The 20,351-nt window shown below is 45.3% G+C and overlaps 1 protein-coding gene across 3 annotated transcripts in view; it reads left to right on the top strand.

The window, feature by feature from the left end:
* Window positions 1-19,492: 19,492 nt before the first annotated feature.
* The window catches only part of GAB1 (GRB2 associated binding protein 1), a 102,986-nt gene continuing 102,127 nt past the window's right edge, over window positions 19,493-20,351 (top strand). The window contains exon 1 of one of the 3 annotated variants that reach the window (XM_075500992.1): window positions 19,493-20,288. In XM_075500992.1, coding sequence (XP_075357107.1) covers window positions 20,217-20,288 — 72 coding nt within the window. In that variant the 5' untranslated portion in view covers window positions 19,493-20,216. The remainder of the gene's footprint in view (window positions 20,289-20,351) is intronic. The other 2 variants (XM_075500989.1, XM_075500991.1) reach the window with 2 other exon arrangements.

The raw sequence follows: 20,351 nt of genomic DNA, 5'->3' as shown, positions 1-20,351 counted from the left end.
CCCTTCTCTGTGTGAGGGCAATGAGGAGGAAGGAGTCAAAGTTACCAGCCTTTTCCCTAGCATGGCTCACACAGAAGTAAAATAAAATTTCTGTCTGTGCCTTCCCTTTCCTCCTTTCCTCCCTATTATGAAAAAGGAGGCAAAGAAACAGGTGGTAAAATAGTTCTGCTAACTTGAGGTATTCCAAAGTCATGAGACCGGTTGAATGATAAATTGTAAACCCATATGGGACTTAGGCTTCATCTTTCCAAACTTTTGTCTGCAACCAGGAAATCTCAGACCTTTTTAGAGAAGGGTGGAAGCTGGGGCTCTCAGATGTCGCCATGTTGACATGTCTCTGGAAGCATGGGCTGTGCAAGAACACAGAAGTATGAGATTATGCAACAAACAGTGTTTTTCAGCTCCACGCTCCTTACTGGAACCGGCCAGACTTGTATGTGCAGGGAGAGAAATAGAAAATAATCCTGTCCCAGAAAAGTAATTCCTTCCCTATGCGTGTGAATTCAGAAACCTATGACATGATTTATTGTTTCCTTAATGGAAATTAAAGCTATCAAATACATTATTACAAATGTTTCTTACAGGCAATTGCATTAGAGGTGCAGACGCAACTGCAAAGGATTATCAGTGGTCAGCATATTTAGCCTTTGGGGACTACCTAAGCAAAACATGCTTTCGTATGAACACATTGCCTCAGGGTTCTCACCCTAACTTTGGTTTCTATTGACAGTGCAGATATGTTTGATCAAAAATTTAGCAAGGCTGCCTTCCCATATCAAAAACATATTCCTCTCTATTAACCGCATTCCCATCTGCTTTTTATTCCATCCTTGGTTTTGTTCTGTCCTATAAAGCTTTGGCTTGCTTTATATAATTTCTCAGGATCGTGTGTGAAGGAGTTTCTATTTACCGTTGTTATTATTATTACCATTGTTAGGTACACCTTCGCAGGGAACGGGGATGCTGAGCAGAAGGAGGGGGGTGGGAAGCAAATGGCAAAGTAGTTGGTTGCTTTGCAACTCCTCCTACAGCAGAATCTGCGCTGCCTCTTCCCACCTCTTATCAAGAAATAGGAGTCAAAAAGTTTATCGTACCCTAAAGCCAATGTCTCGCGCAACACATTGTTGCAAGCTACTGCTCCAGGTTTTGCCTAATGTGCAACTCGCTGAACGTTACCTTCCTCCCATGGCTTCTTGTAGCAAAGCATTCATGTATGAACAGCTGACAAGAGAAATGGAAAAACTTTGGGAAAAGAAAACCGCAGCTGAGACAGTTTTATGATCACTCTGCAGAATCTCAGGTTATTTGACTGTAAAAAACTATTATTATTACTATCAAAGCATTTTCTGCTGATATTTTTCTTTGCAACAGTACTGCTTGTCGCTGCCATCACTTGCTCTTGCACACAGAAGAGCCAAGGGCTCAACACATTCTGTTTCTCTGTCATCTCCTATGCCCTTTTTTGCTCGTTGGGACATGGGGGAGTGCAGCGATGCATGGGGCAGCCTGGGGCTGCTCTGCATAAATGCAGCCGGGGTAGGAGGTAGAGTGATCTTGAGTAATCTCAAATTAGCTTGGGGGTAGGAGGTAGAGTGATCTGCTCCTGTTCCCCAGGTTAAATGGGGAGACAGTCCATTGTACTCCCGTAAATTTACATGGGGAATATACCTAAAAAGCTCATACAAAGCTTACCGCTATGCAATATTGGAAGTGAGAAGCAGGTAATGTGAGTAGCAGAGAAATGTCAGGTAGGGCTTTAGAAGGGATTGCTACTTCTTCAGTTGTGTGTTTTAAATACATATAATTAACGAAATTCCTAAATGTATTGCTGCTAGTAAGGTCTCTAATACAGATGGTCTGAGATAGTCTCAAATGATCTTCCATCAGGAACACTTGCTAATTGCTTTGCATTGCTGTACTAAGCAGGAATTTCTTCGTTAGAAGGGCCTGAAAAACTCTCCCCCTCCCAGTAAATAAGCTCTTCCAAAGCTTTCTCCAGACAGTAGGAGGAGAAGAAAGGAACTGGGAAGCCCTGAGATACTGGCTGGTACATTTCGGGAAGAAACAAGACAGCATTATTTTTTCATTTCCAATACTGGTCTAAAATAAAAACTCAGAATAGAAAATTACACTCCAAACATTCAGTGATAAGGCTATTCAAGCTAGGTTTTCATTCAGTTCAAGGACCATGCCAGAAATTGTTATGGTGCTTGTCAAAAGAAATAGTCATGATCGTTAAGACAAAATAATTGCCTTTGACCTTTCCTATCCTAGTGAATAGTCTTCCTTCTCAAGAAAGCAGACTTCCTAATGATGGCAGTTCTCCAGAATGGTATAGGAGTGCTTATTCATTAATGACGTGAAGTGATTATCATTGGAAAATTCATATTAGGTTGGATTTTTGCTATTTCAAGTCAATTCGAAGAAGCCCAATCCTGATTTCTTTCACATAAAAGAACCGATGACTTGAATGAGAAAAAAAAGAGCCAATCCATCTTAGCAGAGAGCAATGCATCCATTTTGTGGATGCAGCACTTAGTGCTTTCTCTGTGTTCAAGGCAGGTGCACTAGCAGGTATGTCCCATCGCTCTGGTCTCCCAGCCAGGGGACCGGTCGGAGCCTGATGTGGCTCCCGTGCAGCCCGGAGTGCACAACACAGCCTTGTCCTCACACAGATTTGGGATGCGATCAAGCTGTGCAACAGGAGCTGGATGATGGAAACCACTGCATACACAGACAACCTGCACGTTGTTAGCAAGCCAAATGCAATTACAGAATGTCGTTCTCACTTATTGCTGTCATTCTGTTTGTTATTGAGGCCTCAGCTGTCCCCGTGTTAAGACTAGTACGAATATGAAGAGAGGACATGTCTGTCCAACGTAGCTTGGATCTTGATGTATGGTGTATTGCGAAACGTGGTGGGGCTAAAAGATGAAATGTATGTAATTTGCAGAGCAAGAACCCAATGCTACTTTAGTCCAGCAGGTGTTACTGCTCTTCGCATTATTCCTATGCCTAGAAGCCTTGTCACATCCCTAACTAGGGCATCGCTGAGCTACCTGCAGTTCAAATGACGATGAATCGCAGTGGTCCAAACAGTGAGTCTAGATAGCAAGTCCAAATTGACTTCACTGCCACTGCATCAGTGTAACACAAGGTAAAATTGTGCCTGCGGGTGGAGGCAGCTCCGTTAGTGGAAGCTAGGTCTGATGGCTGTTCCTATCCTGCTCCTGCCCCATTGCAAGTGGAGGGTGTAGCTAGAGCTAAGGGAAGGTGCAACTGAATCCTCCTTTCGCCCTGTAAATCTTGGCCCCTGGATGTTCCCGCGTTTCTGGCACGTTTTATTCACTCCAGAGCTCAGAGGACAGATTTGCATCTTCCTAGAGCTGTCTGATTGCTCAAAAAGATGTTTGTCCTCTGGCGTTTTCCCCAAATTTGAGCCTTCACTTGTGAGACCCTCCACCAACAGCGGTTTCCACTGTGTGTAAATGCATTGCCAGTGTGCACATCAAAATCTACGCAATCAGTGATAATAAGGGTATTCATTTTTAAGCATTCTTCTGGTGAAACAGTGTCTGATTAACAGTGTTAATTTTTTATACGGAGAGAGCTAGAGAGTGTTATCATCCACTCTGCCAATATGTAATTCATTCATCCAAAGCAAAGATATTCTTTCTTGGAAAGAAAAAGAAGAGTTGATGCAACTCAGAGTTGGTATGAGCCTCGGTCCATAAGCACTCTATAACATACCATGGTAGAATCACTTATTATATGGCATGTGATACAGCTTACTGCTAGCTTTAGAGAAAGACTATAGCTAACAAGATAATCTTGAGCAGCACTTCAGGCTTGGCTTACTGTTTGGGAAGATTAGTGATGACAGATATCTGAGTCTGTCATGACACTAAATCAAAAGCTATTACGGTATCGCTAAGGCTCATGGTACAGCTAGGGTGACATGGGATCCGTGGGATTCAAAGGCTGTGTGAGGGACTGTCTGCCTTTGCTTCCTGTTCTCATCGGGTTTGGTGGATCCATCCTGGGAAACTTCACCTTTCGGTGAAAGCTGTGGCACAAAGCTGCCCTGGAGCACCTCCAGCTCCCCACAGCCCCTGCAGAAGACAGCTCTGTGTCGCAGGCCAGCCACAGCAGACCCCAGGGTGCAGGGCATTCAGTGGGACAGAGGGAGGAGTCCTGAAATTTGGATGCAAAGGCAGCATGACCTCTATTGCCCCTGCGTGAGCAGAGAGGCTGTGTGGTTACCACCGCCTTACTTCTGTACGGAAGGACCTATAAATGATAAAAAGCAATGCAGAACAACGCAGAAAGCTACTGCTGTGAGTACTGATGTGCTGCAATAGTACTAGCACTTAATCATTTCAGTATCATTTGGTATCGTGCACACTGACAATTTTGATTACCCTATGGTATATTCCCCACCACCGAGGAAACGTCATTACAGGGGTATATACCTTCCCTCCCACAAGCTGCACTGCTGCATCAGCAGTAGCAGGTCTTGATGTCTGTAACAACATGCCCACAAAGGCTTTGCAAACCTTTATTAATTGTTTCAGCATATGAGAAAAACATAAATAGACAGTATTGATTATTTCAGTCTTCTAAACTCATTATATCTGCGGATACTGAAAATGCTTTTAAGCCCAGGAGATTACATAGGGCAGAGCTCCTTCTGTAATGCAGTGGAAGATTACGGGAATATAGTTACGGCTATACCCACATCTGCACCTTGGTGGTGTTCCATACAATTGCGATGACTTAAAACTCCAAGTGATAGTCGCTTTACTGGATCTCTTAGAAAGCTGCTGACGTTCTAAACTGTGTTGTTTTGCCAAAGTTATGTTGCTGATTCCTGTGACATACGGGCTTTCCTGACGTGGGAGGTCTGCCTTGGTCGATGATGGTTTATGAAAACTACCAGCGTAAGAAGTTGCGCTGTAATTATGTCATACGTACGCATAGCCCCGCACGCTGCAGAAAGGCATGCCGAATTACTTAGCGTTTATCAGTTCCCTATCTCCGGGTAAGCTAGGAGAGCTGCTCTTCTTATCTTACGAAGCCCATGTTTCTGGAGCTGAAGGTCACAAATTCCAAAAAGCTAGGTCACAACGCGGTGCGAGCCCGTGTTTGTGTCTGTGGCCTCTTACCAATGGCATCTCGTGTTTAAACTGAATTCCTGTCAGCGTACATATGCTGCCTTGAAGTGAAAAACGTTTTCATCTCACATAGAAAAGATATATACAGTGACTGAAGCATTACATGGTTACTCGCCGCTTCCCAGTTACGGCGCTTTCCACCTTTTCCGTGCCAGTTAGTTACGTCGCAGCAAGCGAGAAAGGTCCGTTTAACAACTGTCATATACGACATTTATTATGGACTGCAGCTGTTGACAGTTACGCAACTGGGATGAAATGCATCCCCATAAAAAGCATTAGGATGAGGCCTGTGCCACCACACAGTCTGTCTAAATCCTCGAAATAGACTCAGGTAGAGCATGCAGCAACTAGGAGTCTAAGTGGATGACTGCCATCCGAGACATTTCAGCCACGTTCTATAATACTTTTAACGTATGATCCATCTACCCCCAGCAATTTCACTTCCCCATCTCTGGTGCTGTCTGGGCACTTTGACTAGGGAACAGCAAACGCAGCATGTTTCTCAATTTGCTGTTTTCTCTCAGAGAAACTTAGGAAATTGCATTTTTAAAACACGGAGTTACAGCTTGTGTAGACCAAACCCTAACTTTCCACCATGATATGGTCTCTTACTTAAGTTTACACTTTGTTTTTATGCAGCTTTGAAGAACACGTCACACACTTTCCTCCCTCGGTTTAGGATAGTGCCAAATTATTTCAATTCTCACCAGCTTCTGCAACTTGCAGGGCATTTCTTTTTTTATGCTGAGATTTTGGCAGGGGCTTTGTGGAAACAGCAGTACAGATGTATGGTCATGTAAGAGCAGATTTCTAGTTGCACATGAAATTTTTAGTGTTTTAACTTTATAATCATAATGTCCCCTTGCATTTGGGCTTTTCACAGTGTGTTAAGTAGAATAAATATGTGTATTTGCAAGCACATCTCTTTCGGTTGCTTATGCAAACACGAAGCTGGCACAAGTTAGCATCTGCCACTGGCGCAACTGGGGCGGTGTGCGTGCTGCTTGTTAGGCACATATTCAGTGCCCCGGCCCTGCGAGGCACAGCGTGCTCCCCCAAAATAGCTCACCTTATACCAGTTGAAGTCTGCCCATCTGGAGAAGTGGAACAGAGGAGCATGTGTCTGTGTGCTAGAGTAAATCTTTCATTAGGTTTGGAAAGGTCAAATACAAGATTCAGTAACACTCTGAAAGTCAACAAAGCCGACCCTGTAGCACTAGGTCTTATTTTTACACATTGGCTGAGGTTTTTCCCAAAACATTGCTATTCTAAACATTTCAAAATCAGAGGCCGCATTGTTATTGATTATTGTTTGCATGCTTGAGGCAACAAGGACTGACTCTCTCCTGAGCTGGACAAACATGGGCAGTGTGAGAGCAGGCATGGGACAACTTGGCAGTTGCTTATGGCAAGAGGCTGATCTGGATGCAAAACAGACATGGTTTATAGCATATTTTCTCTCTACCAGGTCTCTGTGACACCATAATGAGCACCGCTGTCATACTAAATTTCTGCTGTGAGTCAGAAAGGAGTTGAAGCAGAAGAGCCTCTGACACGGTCCCCCAGTCCTGCGTCTGCCAGGAGGCGTAGCGAGTACAAGCCCGCGGGACTCTGCCCCACGGCTCTTTATCCTAACACCCCCCCCGGCCCCCTGGCAGGAATGAAACTGGCTTTAATGCCTGAGAAATCCTGGAGTTAGATCGCAACTCAGGGCAGAAAGACACTCCCTGCCTCAAAAAATTTACAATCTAAGACAAAAAAACCCAAGGGCAATACAGGCGCTGCACTCTCCTTCAGCTTACAGCTCTATTTACTTTCCCCCACCCTTACTTTTCATTTTTGGTTTTTACCTTGTCTTTGTCTTTGCTTGACTAAGAACATCATCCACTTGTCCTATAGTAAATAAATCTTCCTTACTTGCCTGCAATGTGGTTTTGTGAATGGTGTATCTAGATTGCTACAAAATAAAATTAAAGGAAAATCACTGTTGCCCATTAATATCAATAGACTCTTAAATCGGTTTCTTTCATGCTTCATTAGGTTTTTATTAGGTATTTAAGACACTGTGTTCTTATTAAGATTACAGGATGTTGCAACTAATGGAAATAAACTGTTGCAACAACTTTGACATTACCAGTCAGGAACAGTTCACATTTCATAAACCTGTTTTATGGGACCCTGTAATTATACATTCGTAAGAAAATATGAACTATATACAGTTTGTACGCTTTTCAGTTTTCAGCCAGAAAATTTTAGTGTAGAAGCTAGATCATTTTCAAAGGGAAGAAGAGTATATTATGTGCTATATTGAACCAAGACACTGTGTTACACTGAAAGACATTAACTGTATACCCAGAACAGAACAACTTCTTCTTGCAAGTGAAACCTTTATTGAACAAAATGTGGTGGTGCAAATTTTGCCATTTTGCAGTAAAGAACCTGCTTCCTCCGCAGAGATGGAGATGTATAGTCACTGACAGACATAAAAGTAATCAAGGTCAGAAACTACAGCTGAGGTTATGATACTTCTCCTCACCTTATCATTTGAAGTGATTTCAAGCCACTTTTAACCTTTGGTTAGGTCATAGATAGGTCTTTATCAAGCCTGCACATGCGTGTAACAAATTAGACTTTAGCTTATTATCACTATTACTCTATCTGGCTTTGCTCAATTAGGTGTGTTGAGCACTTCTCAAATGGATTAAGCACCTCATTTTTTACTACCGTAAACTCGCTAAGAGCTAGGCCAGGAAGAGAGAAAAGGTACCATTGCATGTGACAAGGTGCCGTCATCCCACGCTGCACCGGGAAGGGACGCTGCGGGTGTTGGGAAAGGCACACCAGAGCTGCTCGTTTCCTGGAAGAGTCTTGGTACTGTGGAGCAAAAGTCGTGGGCTCACCGCCAAAAAAAGAAGGAGAAAAAAAGAAGGAGGATTCTCGTATTCTCTTGAAGTCTGTAGCTGTCCAAAAGTTTGAAAGCTTGCAGGGTTATTTTGTGTTACGTGTCCTCTCTCGCTACCCAGGCTGTTTGCAGAAAGGAGTCTCTGACTTGCCCCCTTTTTGATCACAAAGCTTGATTATTTCTAATTAGCTGCCTGTGGGAGGCCAAGGAGCAGCACAGAATTTAGCGTTGCAAACTCAGGTCTTCCTGCTATGTGACTGAGGTATTGCATACCAGATGACTGTTGTATTACACACATGTAATAACAAACATGTTATTCTCATGGAAAGGCTCACAACAGGTTAAAACATGAGGGGCAGGACAGCTTCCAGAGAGTGAGCTCACTTCACACAGGCAGTTGCTTGGGACAACAGGATGACGATGGATGGGTCATCACCCTCCATCTTTGTATGCCTGGCTCCAACCCCACTGCCTCTTTTTTCAGTTCTTGGCTAACCCTACGCGCCTGGCCCCTGCACCCTCCCGCTGTCCTCCCGCAGCTCACAACACCCCTCTCCCACAGCAAGAGGGTGAAGTTGTGTGAACAAGAGTGGAACTTCTCTCTTGCTCTCCAGAGGGGAGTGAGCTGAGGTGCCGCATTCATTTCACACCCCCGGCAAGGCACGGCCTCTTGACAGGGTCGTGAGCACCCTGTCACACACCCTCTCCAACACTCAATGCTGGAATCGTGTGGCTGATCAAGTAAGCAACAGTTTTACTTCTTACTGTGCTGGATGACCTAGACTTTGTGGGCAAGGTGATGGCCTGATCAGTGAACTGGGGTTTTGTTTCCCCTGACCTCTACCTTGGGTTTCAGTCCTTCCGATGAGATGGGAAAAGTTCTTGGCCAGGGCAGAGAGACAGAGTCCCTTCCCATCCACGGCAATGTTTCTCAGCCTCCTGAAACTTCCCATTGAGCCTTCCCAGCCACCCGTGCTGGTTCTGGGCACGCAGTCTAGCTTTCCTGCTAAACTGGAGGTTGCTGCTCCTGAGGATGAAGACAGTCTAAGTCACTTTTGTCCTTATCTGTGGGAAGGCAAAACTTGAGTTTGTCTACATCACTGAAAAGCCTTGTGCTGCCTCTATAGAGAAAATTCACACATTAGAACTATTAAGACGGAAATTAGGAAATTAACACATTAGAAATGTTAAGAAGCAACAAGCATAACAGTGAGTTTTCTTCAGCAACACACTCTCTGAAGAAAAAAAAGTCAGTGCTTTGCCAGACAAACAGACACACTGTCTGGGCAGTTACCCACTGGGTAGAGTGCCATGCTGGTCTTAAATCTTTATGTTCAGTACAACACATTGCATATGGGGTTGTGGGTGAGCCATTTGCCTTTATGGGTAAGCTTCTCCCTTTTGGGGAGCTAATGTGTCAGAAAGAGCTATTTCTTCCTTCTCTCCTTCTTCCTAAAGTGTCGAGCAGCAGCACATCGGAGGAAACACTGCGATTAAACCAAAGGAGTAATTAAATAATGTCTGGCCACGTTATCTGCTTTTATTTGCTGGCAGTCTCTGCTAGTGGTGTAGAACCTGGCAGAGGAAGGGGTGACTTGCTGTGAGTCTGGCTAAAACCACCGGCTATCTACAAGCCAGTCTTGAGCTGCTGATTTGCCCCATTTTGATCATGTCGCAGCAGCTCCCCAGTTGCCTCTGGCTTCCCATGCTCTGAGGAGGTGAGTTAACCACAGTTTACCCCATGCTTTTCTGTTTGCATCCTTCTCTCCGTTTTCCATGAGGATTCTGTTTGGATCACTGATTTCTTCCACAGATAAAGGAAACACTGCCAACACATCCATCTTCTAGAGGAACAGGAATACCCGGAGGAAGCTTTCAAGCAATCTAAAAACCCTGGGAAGAAGAAGCATTAAAAAAATTAACATTAACATTTTTAAAGAGAATTCTAGTAGGTGCTACCCTTTAAAAAACCCTGTTAATCACTACTTGGCAAAATAATGATTCAAATTGCTTTTTTAACATCCGAACTCTAAAAGTTTTATTTTTTTCCTCAGGAAAAAAACACCAGAGGAACACTTTGTGAAATATTCAGTGCATGCGATGAAAGACCTTAATGATACCTGAGGCCTACGCCAACGGCCCTAGGATGAAACTCAGCGGAATGCCTTTTTCCTATAGTATTTGTGTAATAGATACTGAATGGCAGGAATGCCTGTGACTGCCTGCCTGCCTGCCTGCCTGCCTGCAATAGTTACTGTTCTGGAACAGACTTCAGCACGCAACAAATGAAGCGACCGATTCAAGATTATGCCATAATAGCTATGCCATAAAAACAAGTCTATAGAAATAAATATTTCGTTCCTGAAATACCAAATCCTTTACTAAAGGCTTACATCTCAAAAACCACAAAGAGCTATCTGTCTGTGAAAGCCTACAGTAAATATGGACAGCTTACAGATGAGCACAAGATTTATACTCTGGAAAAAATGGTGACATTAAATCCTTTAAAATATGATGTAATAGTCTCCAGTAGAGGTAGACGAATCAATAAGCGGAAAATATTTATTTTGGGGTCAAATGTATCTCTTTCACCCAATCATAAGTTTCCTGTGAACAGTTTAATTCATGTTTTTTGCAAAGTGTGGCTTGCTAGTGAATTGCTCATGGTGACTATTCACATACCAATATTGGAGTTGTGGGGCTGATCAAGTAAGCAAGTTTTATCTCTTTACCACTTTGGATGACCTTGTGGACAAGGTGATGGCCTAACCAGTGAACTGGGATATTGTTACCCTCAGGGAGACAGTGGCAGGTGGAGGGACGGAGATAGGAGAGAATATATGGTGATTTTTAGGAAACTTAAATTTTTGCTTTTATATACAAGCAGAACATTATATCTATTCACCTGTAATTTAGAAATATTTTTTCCCATCCTTCGATTTATTTTTTTTTTAATTAAAATATTTGTTTGTGCCTGGAAGAAGCAAGGGGAGTGTGGCATTTCTGTTACACGACTGAGGAGCTGCAGAAGGGACAAAGCCTCTTAACACTCTTGCTCCACTGAAAAATGCCAAAGGCATCATTTTGTGGCAAGAAGAAGGAGGGAGGTTTTATCTTAGTGACTTTTACTGAGCTCTTCAGATTTCATCTGAATTTTGCAGTGTTGGCAAGAATGAGTCCATACCTGTCTCGAACTTTTCTCTCCGCTATCCCTCAGATTCATCTCATTGTGTATTACTGAGAACTCCGATTGTCCTCCAGAAGTACTGGAAATAATGCAAGAGAAAAGGAACAATCTGCCTAAATTGTGAACTTATCATTGATGCTACTTGTAAAACTACATGTAGTTGGCCCTTCCTCCCCTTTTTTCTGGTCTTGGCCCGAGACATACCAAAGAAGCAGCTGTGACTCCACTGTCCTCCTGCCATCCTGTTTCTCTTACATGTTTTTATGTTGTCTCGGCTACTGTGTGACCTCGGGGCCAGGCATTTCTCTTCCCCTGACAGTGGCACTACACGTTCTCTAACCTGCCGGTTCCAATCTGATTTTTTCTTTCTGGTTTGAGGAGTACAGAAACGTTTGGAAGATGTAATTGAAGCTCAGGCAATATCTTATGTTCCACTCACTTAGCTGAGACAGTCTGCTTTACTCCACTACCATGCACTGCTGACAAGATAGTAATTCTTGCCAAAAAAGATCAGGCTGAGCCTGAAAGAGTTCAGATCTACAAAGAGATTTTTCTGATGGAGTCAGAGTCCAGTGTGAAAACTCTTACAATAAGACAATAAAATAATGAAAATCTTGCAAAGAAAAAAATCCATGTTCACCTGTTTGGAAAAGCAGAAAAGAAGTATACCTTCCTCCTTCATATTTTGGGGGTTTTTAATGCTATAGTGATCTTAGACATTATGGTAGAGATTGATAAAATAATAATAATGGTAGAAACACTTATAAATCTCTTTAGCTTCAGGCTCTGCAGGTCTCAAGCCAAAGCACTAAAGGTTTTATAAAAAACTACAGAAAGACTATGTGTCTCCTGTGTACTCTGCCTGGACAAGACTGTCCTGGCTTCAGTAAAGCGTTTGCATCTGGCTCTCAGATATTTTAATCCAATTTGTAAATTCATTAGACCTCCTATCCCTGCTGGCAATATAGGCTGAGGATTTTTTAAATTCTCAAGAATACTTAACTGAAATAAATAAATAAATAAATAAATAAATAAAATCCCCGTTCAGGGCTGGCATTCACCTCCGAGAACATGGTTGCTTTTCTCACTCACATGCTAAGGTTTCATCTTATACCTAACTTTGCATGTCACAAGCGTGGCTGTCTACCTCTGAGCTAGTTGTCTAGACTCTTGTTTATAGTCAATGGAGATAAACAAGCACTTCAAGAACACAATTCACCTAATCAATTTATACATCTGCCTTTGGAAGAGATGAAGTGTGTCCTAGTTGCCTACATCTCGCCACTGACAATCAAGGAGGCGTAGATGAGTAGCACATATGCAAACCACCACACGGTAGGTGACTACAGTGAGATGAGTCCCAGCCTAGATGACTTGCACGTTAAGTTGGCTTAACGTAGTAGGACTCTCCTGTGGCTGAGGCTGCAGGCAAGTCTCGGGACTATCCCTGAAACTGCCCTTACTCCAGAAGAAAGTACTAGTGTTGTGAAAGGCTTGCATTTTGTATTCTTCCAGTAAGATAAAAGGTAAGTAAATGTGGCTGTCTGAAAAGCAACTGCTTAGAATGAGGGCTAAGCACTTCTGATAGAGGCATCCTGAAGTCTGCAGAGAAGATAATTTGTAGTGGTGCTAGTTTCTCTGCAATGTGCTAATTTCCCAAACAATGTGAGTTTCGGCCCTAATGTGTCACCCTGTAGTCTGACATCATGTTAGAAAGGCACCTTCTTGCCGACGTCTTCTTGCCGTCGTCTCAAACATTTTTTTGCAATGTTCAGGGCCATTTGTGCGTTCATTAGATGGACCTCTTCTCAAAAGCATCTTTTGTTTTTTACTGCCTTATTTCCCTGGTTTTGACTGTATGTTCCCACTGGGTGTCAAAAATATTCCAAGACATCTGGTGACTTTACTTTTTGGTCTAAGTTATTTGAATAATTTAAATTTGGGAGCACTGCAGCATAGTTCTTGGATTAATCTGTTAGGAGGAGACGGGAGCTTCAGCTAAACACATCTTAACCTGCTGGCATTCAGGCATTTTTCCTTCTCTCTTCAGATACTTCTAGGTAATCTTTTGATTTCCCTACTTTATTTTCAAAATACCAGTTGCAAGGAACTGCTTAAGCATGGAGATTCGAACAAAGAAAGGTAAGAAAAAGCAGAATATCTAGTTGACATAACTTATTATTATACTTGCATTGTAAGCTGAATTATTGAAATTGTTGTATTGTATGAAAAGGCTCTCCAACCAATATATTCTGATACAAGCTTGCTTTTTTTATGCTGTAACAGAAACCACCAGCCTGCAATGTCCTCATATAGCCTTTTTAGCCTTTACTTAGCCTTTTAGCCTTTACTTGCTCCCCGGTATTCTACATTGCAATAAATTTATCTTTCAGGAGGTGTTCAATACATCTTCCACCTTGTGTTTTTGGAGGACAAACCGTGCTCAACCAAACAGCTTGGGTGATGCTTTCTTGACTATGCATAGCATTGGAGTATTGGTCTCTTATAGGATCATGCATTCATTTTTTTCCTGAAAACATGGTCATCTCTACAGTAATTCTTATTTCTATTACAAGACCAAACCAAATGTGTCTGAACTATTAAGTTTCCATTGTGATGAACTTGTAAAATGCTTCCTATGATAGAAAAAGTCCATGCATTTTCGGTACACGAGGATAGGTGCAAAGATATTGTGCTTATGGAGGGAAAATCTTGCTGATTAATTTTTGAACAGCATAGACCTGAGGAATTTTCTGCATGGCTGGCCAACCAGCCAGCCTGCTCCTTCTTCCTTGCCTAGTCTAGAAAGAAAAGGGAAATTCCCTTGCATGAAGTAAGGTAGTCAACTGATCCCCTGGCAAAAAAACAGAGGACAAACATTTACCAGTGAATTTCCATTCCAGAAATGGGAAGGAGAGTTTTCTACAAAAATCACAAAGGAAATCTCAAGGTATTACCCCAATGCAGAACTGAAAACTGGTCCTTTTTCATACAAGTTCTGCTGTATACCCTTGCCTTTATTTGCCTATATCAATGTGAAAGGGAATAATAGAAAAGAGACAAGAGGTAGCTTAACAACCAGTAAACAACCCTAAAGTGTGTGGACATACAGTCATCTCATTTAATTATGTCTGGTTTGTACTACTTTCCTCAATCTCTTTGCCAAATAATCTAAATAACTACAATCTGAAAGAAACAGTAGATAATGTCATCCACAAACTGACCAAAATAACTCGGTAGATTAAATTTACCTGGGAATATTTCTGAAATCAAAAGGGAAATATCTGAGATGAAAACAAATGCTTAAATGCAGGTTTTTTCAAGCTTAAAAGAATCTGTCTTTTTGCACTGATTCATTGTTGCATAAATACCTAAAGATGTTTCAGGATACAGTTTGACATGCAAAATTTTTTATTAAATTAATTTTTTATTATTTGATTCGGTTTTTTTATTAGAGTGTCACGTCTCTTGTGTCATAATGAAGCACAAGTTTTGTTTTCAAATGTAAGCAGAGGGCATAGAAGAGTTTAGGGATCACTATCGGGAGCCACAGCTGACTGTGACTGCAATGTGAAACTACAGAGGGATGCATAGGTTTTCATACCATAAGTATAATATGAAGTTGGTAGCTGTAGCGAGCAGTGTCTTCTTATGTGAGTCTAGAATTTCTAAGCTATTTGCATGAGAAATTAGCGTCATTTATATTTTTAAAAACAAACCCATATGAATTTAATTTACTCTTCTATCAGCTCCTGTTTCTTTTATCAGGGTGGCTTGGCAGGCAAACCAGAGGCAAATGGATTTCCACATGACCTACTTTATCTGACAAGATATATAAATAGTCTACTCCAAAATTTCAGAGAACCCATTTAAAACACTTTGGAACGTACTTGTGAAAGAAGATAAAGTCAATGGAGGAATCAAGGCGTCTTGCACATGGTTGTGGAAGGAAGGTGGTAACTGAGACGAAACCACTGTCAGAGGAGCCTGAACTCCAGCACGATGAGCTGGAAGGTGGCACAAGCACCATGACCATGCATGAAGTTGTCACATAGCAGGGCACGGCATCACCTTACTGGACAAAGTGCATTTTATTCAGCGTTTTTTGTACTGCGTAGTTGGTCACGGTATCTGATCACAAAAGGGGTACTGTTTTGGACGGCAACGGCTATGCGGGATTCAGAAATGGCAACACACGCACCGGTGCGGTAGCTGGGCCTGAAGTGGTTTCGGTGCTGTAGGCAGCAAGGATGGGTCCCTTCTGAGCTCCCTTCTCTAGCTGCTCTGCTGGGCACATCCTCTTCTTGGCCACCAGCAGCCACCAACTGCATGGTCCTGTTTAAAAATGGGGGAAAAAACCCTCAGTAACCCAACCGGCTGCAAAACAGCTGAGGGCCATTGATTGTTTTCTTGCTGCTAGTAAAAAAACAAAAAGAGGGTCTAAAGCAAGGGAACCTAATTTGAAAAATAAGGTGGCAATTCCTCACAAACACTAACTGCTTGCAAAGCAAAAGAGCGAGATTGATCCTAGTGGGCACAATGAGACCTCTGCAGCTTTTTAGGCCATCACTGATACACTGGCAAGGCAAAGAAAATCCTTTTTCCTCCAGGACTGGACTTGTGCAGAAACACAAAAGACCTCCACAGTGCAATTAATTGAGCTCAAAGAACCTTTATCCTCTGGGCTTCCTGAGTAACAGCACGCTTATACAGAAATAACCTGCGGGGACGAAGTGAGGGGAGAGGGTGGTCGTCTCCTGATGTCGGGTTGCAGCAGTCCCGCAAGCAGTGACTACCCCGGGGGGTATTCGGTACTTCCAAGCACAAGCCATATTGCAGGAGAATTTCAAAATGGAGCACGCTTAATGCTGTTTAAACTTTCAGAACAAAACCATAGCAGGCAAACTAGCTGAAACATTCATTCTTGACAGAGGTCTTTGCGGCTTTTATCCTAATTTCAGGAAATTATGCCCTAGTCTAATTTAGCTGAGTGTAAGGGGTTTTCTACATGGAGAAACTGGCTGGCGTAATTATTTCAGTTGTACCCACTAACCTCTCTTCATAGACAGTTTTACAGCAGTAAATATGCAGATATTAAGCGTCACACCTAAATACTGTGCTGTTTATGCATTTCATTAGTGTTCTTAATTGCTTTGGTTTACACTAATAAATGCTATCTAAATTATGAACTGCGGAGCATTGCCAGTTACGCACAGAAATGCACGGTATTAATATTCTTGGTTTTGCTAGCTGTTCACTTGGGAAGAGGGGTACAGCTACATGCAGCCCTCTCTCAAGATGATTAGTGAAAGTACCGGTGGAACTGTGAATGGGTAACTCAAATGGTTGAGAGCAGAAAAGGAAATCCACCGTCATGACCAGAAAGGCAGCAGTCCATCAGACAACATCTTAACTAGTCATTTGGAAATCTTTCTTTGCTATATTATATTTTCTTCAATTCAACAATCCAATAAAACATTTTTATGTCCAGTGTCAGGGCTTGTGATTAGGCTCAACAACAAGGTATGGTCTAAACGGCAGTTTTTATTACTTATTATTGATAGCTATTCTTGACATTAACTCCTTTTCCCTAACCTACGATTTATCATTACACAGCAGGAATGAAACCCACACACAAAATTTGTCTCTGGATAGCTATTTTCAAGAAAATGAATTGACAAACGAATATATGACAAATATATGAAAACTAATGCCGGACTCCAGGGTAACACTGGTTTCAGCGTGTCTTAAAATACAAATGTAATGTTTTGAAATTTGACCTCAGGGACAATTTTGTGTCTTTGGACCAGATAACTTGTTTGGTTGGTGCCTCCATAGAGTCTGCTTGAGCCAAAAGACTCTGGCTTTCCTTGATCAGCCCTCAAGACACGGGTTAATTAATGGGCTTTAAATGAACCATTGGATCATGCTACAACACCCTAATGCCAATGGCATTTTTAGTAAGTTCACACTGATGCTACATGCTCTTGATGATACTAAATTGTCTCCAGGTTTCTAAAGGAAACTGGAAAATTTTGTGGTCTTACCTGACACTTGGATGATCTCAAATGTTGAGATTCTTAAACAACGGCATTAGTGGTTTAAACAAAAGAGCCATACTGAAACCCAGCTTGAAATCTAAACCTAACAGTACAATTGGGTTCATGCTTACCAACTGCACGCATCAAATCACATTTTTCCAATAGCCCCACTGAGGCAGCTGAAATGATGATGTGCAGAAATGTACGTGAGGATAGTTCGGATGCTAGGATTCGTGCAGTTTTAACACTGATAAAGGCCAACATTCATCGTTTTTCTTTTTCAAATGTTTTTGGCAAAATATCTTGTTCTTTGATGATCTTTCTTGTACTGCTTAATAGTACTTTACCTGTCACAATCCTTCAAGAATTAATGGAAAGTATTGTGAAAAGATTTATGGTGAAATTGATGCACCGATTCTAATGTCTCTAAGCTTTCACCTTTATTTTTCTTGTTATTGCTGCAAATGCCCCTGTTAAAGCGCTGCAAGCACTGCTTTGTAACTTTTTGATGCAATACACCTTGATGAATCGCAGCATCGCAGCGTTCCCTTCAGCAACGGCACACTAGGGGGACTATTTCTCTGCAGTGGAAGAGCACTAACAACCACCGCAGCGGTCCCATGCCAGAAGCCTGCAGTCAAGTAATCTGTAAAAAAGAACTATATATATTTATTTGGAGATCTTTTCTGGCAGAGCGGAAGGGACAGACAGCACCAACGGCGGAGATGTTGAATGAGTTTGGTCTTTCCCTTTTAATTGAATAGTGTTTAGGATCGCCCTGCATAACACTCTCTTTTTGTTTGTTTGTTTTGGTTTTTTGGGGGGTATTTATCTGTGCGTAAACCAGAAAGCCCTGCCCCGAGGGGCTCACCGCCCGGCACTCAGCCAGGAGGGGAAGGGGAGGCGAGAAGAGGCACCGGGTACAGGGGCGGTGCGGCGGCTGAGGCCGATCCCCGCCGCCTCCCGGCAGCAGGAGCGGAGGCAGCGGCCGCCTCGCTCCCGGGAGGTGCCACCGGCGCCGGCGGGCCCCGCTCGGGGGCCGCCCCGCCACCGCCCCGCCACCGGGGGCTGCGGCTCTTTCCCAGGCAAGCGCAGCTGGGACCAGCCTCGCGGCCCACCGACACGCCGCTTAAAAATAGTAATATCAGAAACGCCGCTGGTCGATAAGCAGGCACGGACAGCCGAAACTTGACTGTTATTTTTTAATTTGGGGGTTTTTTTGGTGGGTTTTCGGTAGGGAACGGTGTTGTGGAGCGGAGGGGCTCGGGGAGGGGCGTGGGGGTCTGCAGCCGGGGGTGCACCCACGCGGGTGGGCGCTGGTTGTTGCAGGGGAGATTTAAAATCCTTCCGACGCTTCCACCCTAATGAATCCATCCCGGCTGTCACAGGCCGGCCCCTCGCTGCAGCTGCTTACCAGGGAACCGCCATCACCCCCCGGCCCCGGGGACCGGCCGCGGGAAGGACCGCGCCTGGCATCCCGCCTGCCTGCCCTAACGCACCAACTTTTTCACCTTTTTTTTTTTTTTTTTTTGCTAAGGCAGTTTCAGACTCGCTAAGAGGAGTTTACTTTTGCCGAGTTGTTTTTAATGCAGTTTTTATAGGGCTTTTTGGGTTGCTTTTCGGTGTTGTTGTTCCCTCCCCCCCCCCCCATCTCTAATGACCGATTTTGCGGTGGGTTTCAAAGAATCACCATTTCAGCCGCGATTTTAATATTTGTTATTCAAATCGCCACCCGCTTCGCAGCCCCGTCCTTCAGAACCGAAAACAAACCGACCCCAAACAAACACGGGTCGCCTCGGGGCGGCGGGTCGGGGTCCGTCCCTGCCCCCTTTCTCTTCCGCCGGCAACCGGCGGGCCTCGCCCGCCCCTCCCCGCCCCGCGCCCCCTGCCAGCCGCGCCGCCGCAGTCCCCGCCGCCCGCCGCCGCCCGCCGACTACAGCTCCCAGGATTCCTCTGGGACGCGCCGTCCCCTCCCTCCTCCCTTCTCCCTCCCGGCCCTTGTTGTTTGAAAAGGCTCCGGCGGAGTTTCGGGGGGAGCCGCCGCGCCGTGGCTCCTCCGCTCGGGGCGGTGCGGGGGCCGGCGCTGGGGGCGGGGGCAGGCGGGGCGGGGAGGTGCCGCCGTGGGGCTGGCCGCGGCGGCCGGCGCTGTGGAGAAAAGTGGGCTGGGGCGGGGGTGGGGGGGACGACGGGGCACACGACGCCGTGAATACCAGGGTAAACCCCTCCCACGCTCGCCGGGAGGGAGAGGACCCGGCCCCAGCCCCGGCCCCGGCCCCGGCCCCAGCCCCGGGGCGAGACCCAGCCGCGGCCGCCCTCCCTCCCCCCGCCGCTCCCCCGGAGGTGAAGGCGAAGGAGGCAGGAGCGCTGGCCGATCCCCTCCTCCCGGCGCAGGGGGAGGAGGAAGGGGAAGGAGCGAGCCCGGGCAGCGGCGGCGGCCGGCGCTGAGCTCGGCCCGGCAGCGGGGCGAGGGGAGGGGAAGCCCCCCGCGGCCCTTCCCCGGCGGGAGGGTCCCGGCGGCGCGGGGGGCGGTGCCACCGACGCGGGGCGGCGGCTGGATCCTGCCCTGGGACGCCGGAGCCGAAGTTGCGGCGGGGCGGCGGCCGCCCCTGTCGTCTCTCCCGATGTTCGTGTGACTCGGCGGCGAGGAGGAGGAGGAGGAAGGGGGGGAACCTCCCGCCTCAGCCCCGCTCGCCGCTCCGCTCCGGCTGGTTGTTGTGCGTGAGAGACACACACACACACACCGCTCCCCCGTCCCTCCCCTTCCCTCGCCCCGCAGCCCCGGGAGGCCGGAGCGGGCGCGGTGCTGCCGCCGCGTCTCGGGGCTCCCTCAGCCCGGCCCGGGCGCCGCTGCTGCCGCTGCCGGAGGAGGAGGAGAAGGAGAAGGGCTGCCCCGGCGGGCAGGCGGCCCAGCCATGAGCGGCGGGGAGGTGGTCTGCTCGGGCTGGCTCCGAAAGTCCCCACCGGAGAAGAAGTTGAAACGCTACGTGAGTGCCCTCTCCCACTCGCGGTCCGCGCTCCCCCTCCCTTCCCCGCTTCTCCCCCGGCGG

Source organism: Mycteria americana, chromosome 4 (assembly GCF_035582795.1).
Source record: "Mycteria americana isolate JAX WOST 10 ecotype Jacksonville Zoo and Gardens chromosome 4, USCA_MyAme_1.0, whole genome shotgun sequence".
Lineage (NCBI taxonomy): Eukaryota > Metazoa > Chordata > Aves > Ciconiiformes > Ciconiidae > Mycteria > Mycteria americana.
Note: the sequence above shows the minus strand (reverse complement) of the source record. Positions and strands in the feature narration are given on the sequence as shown.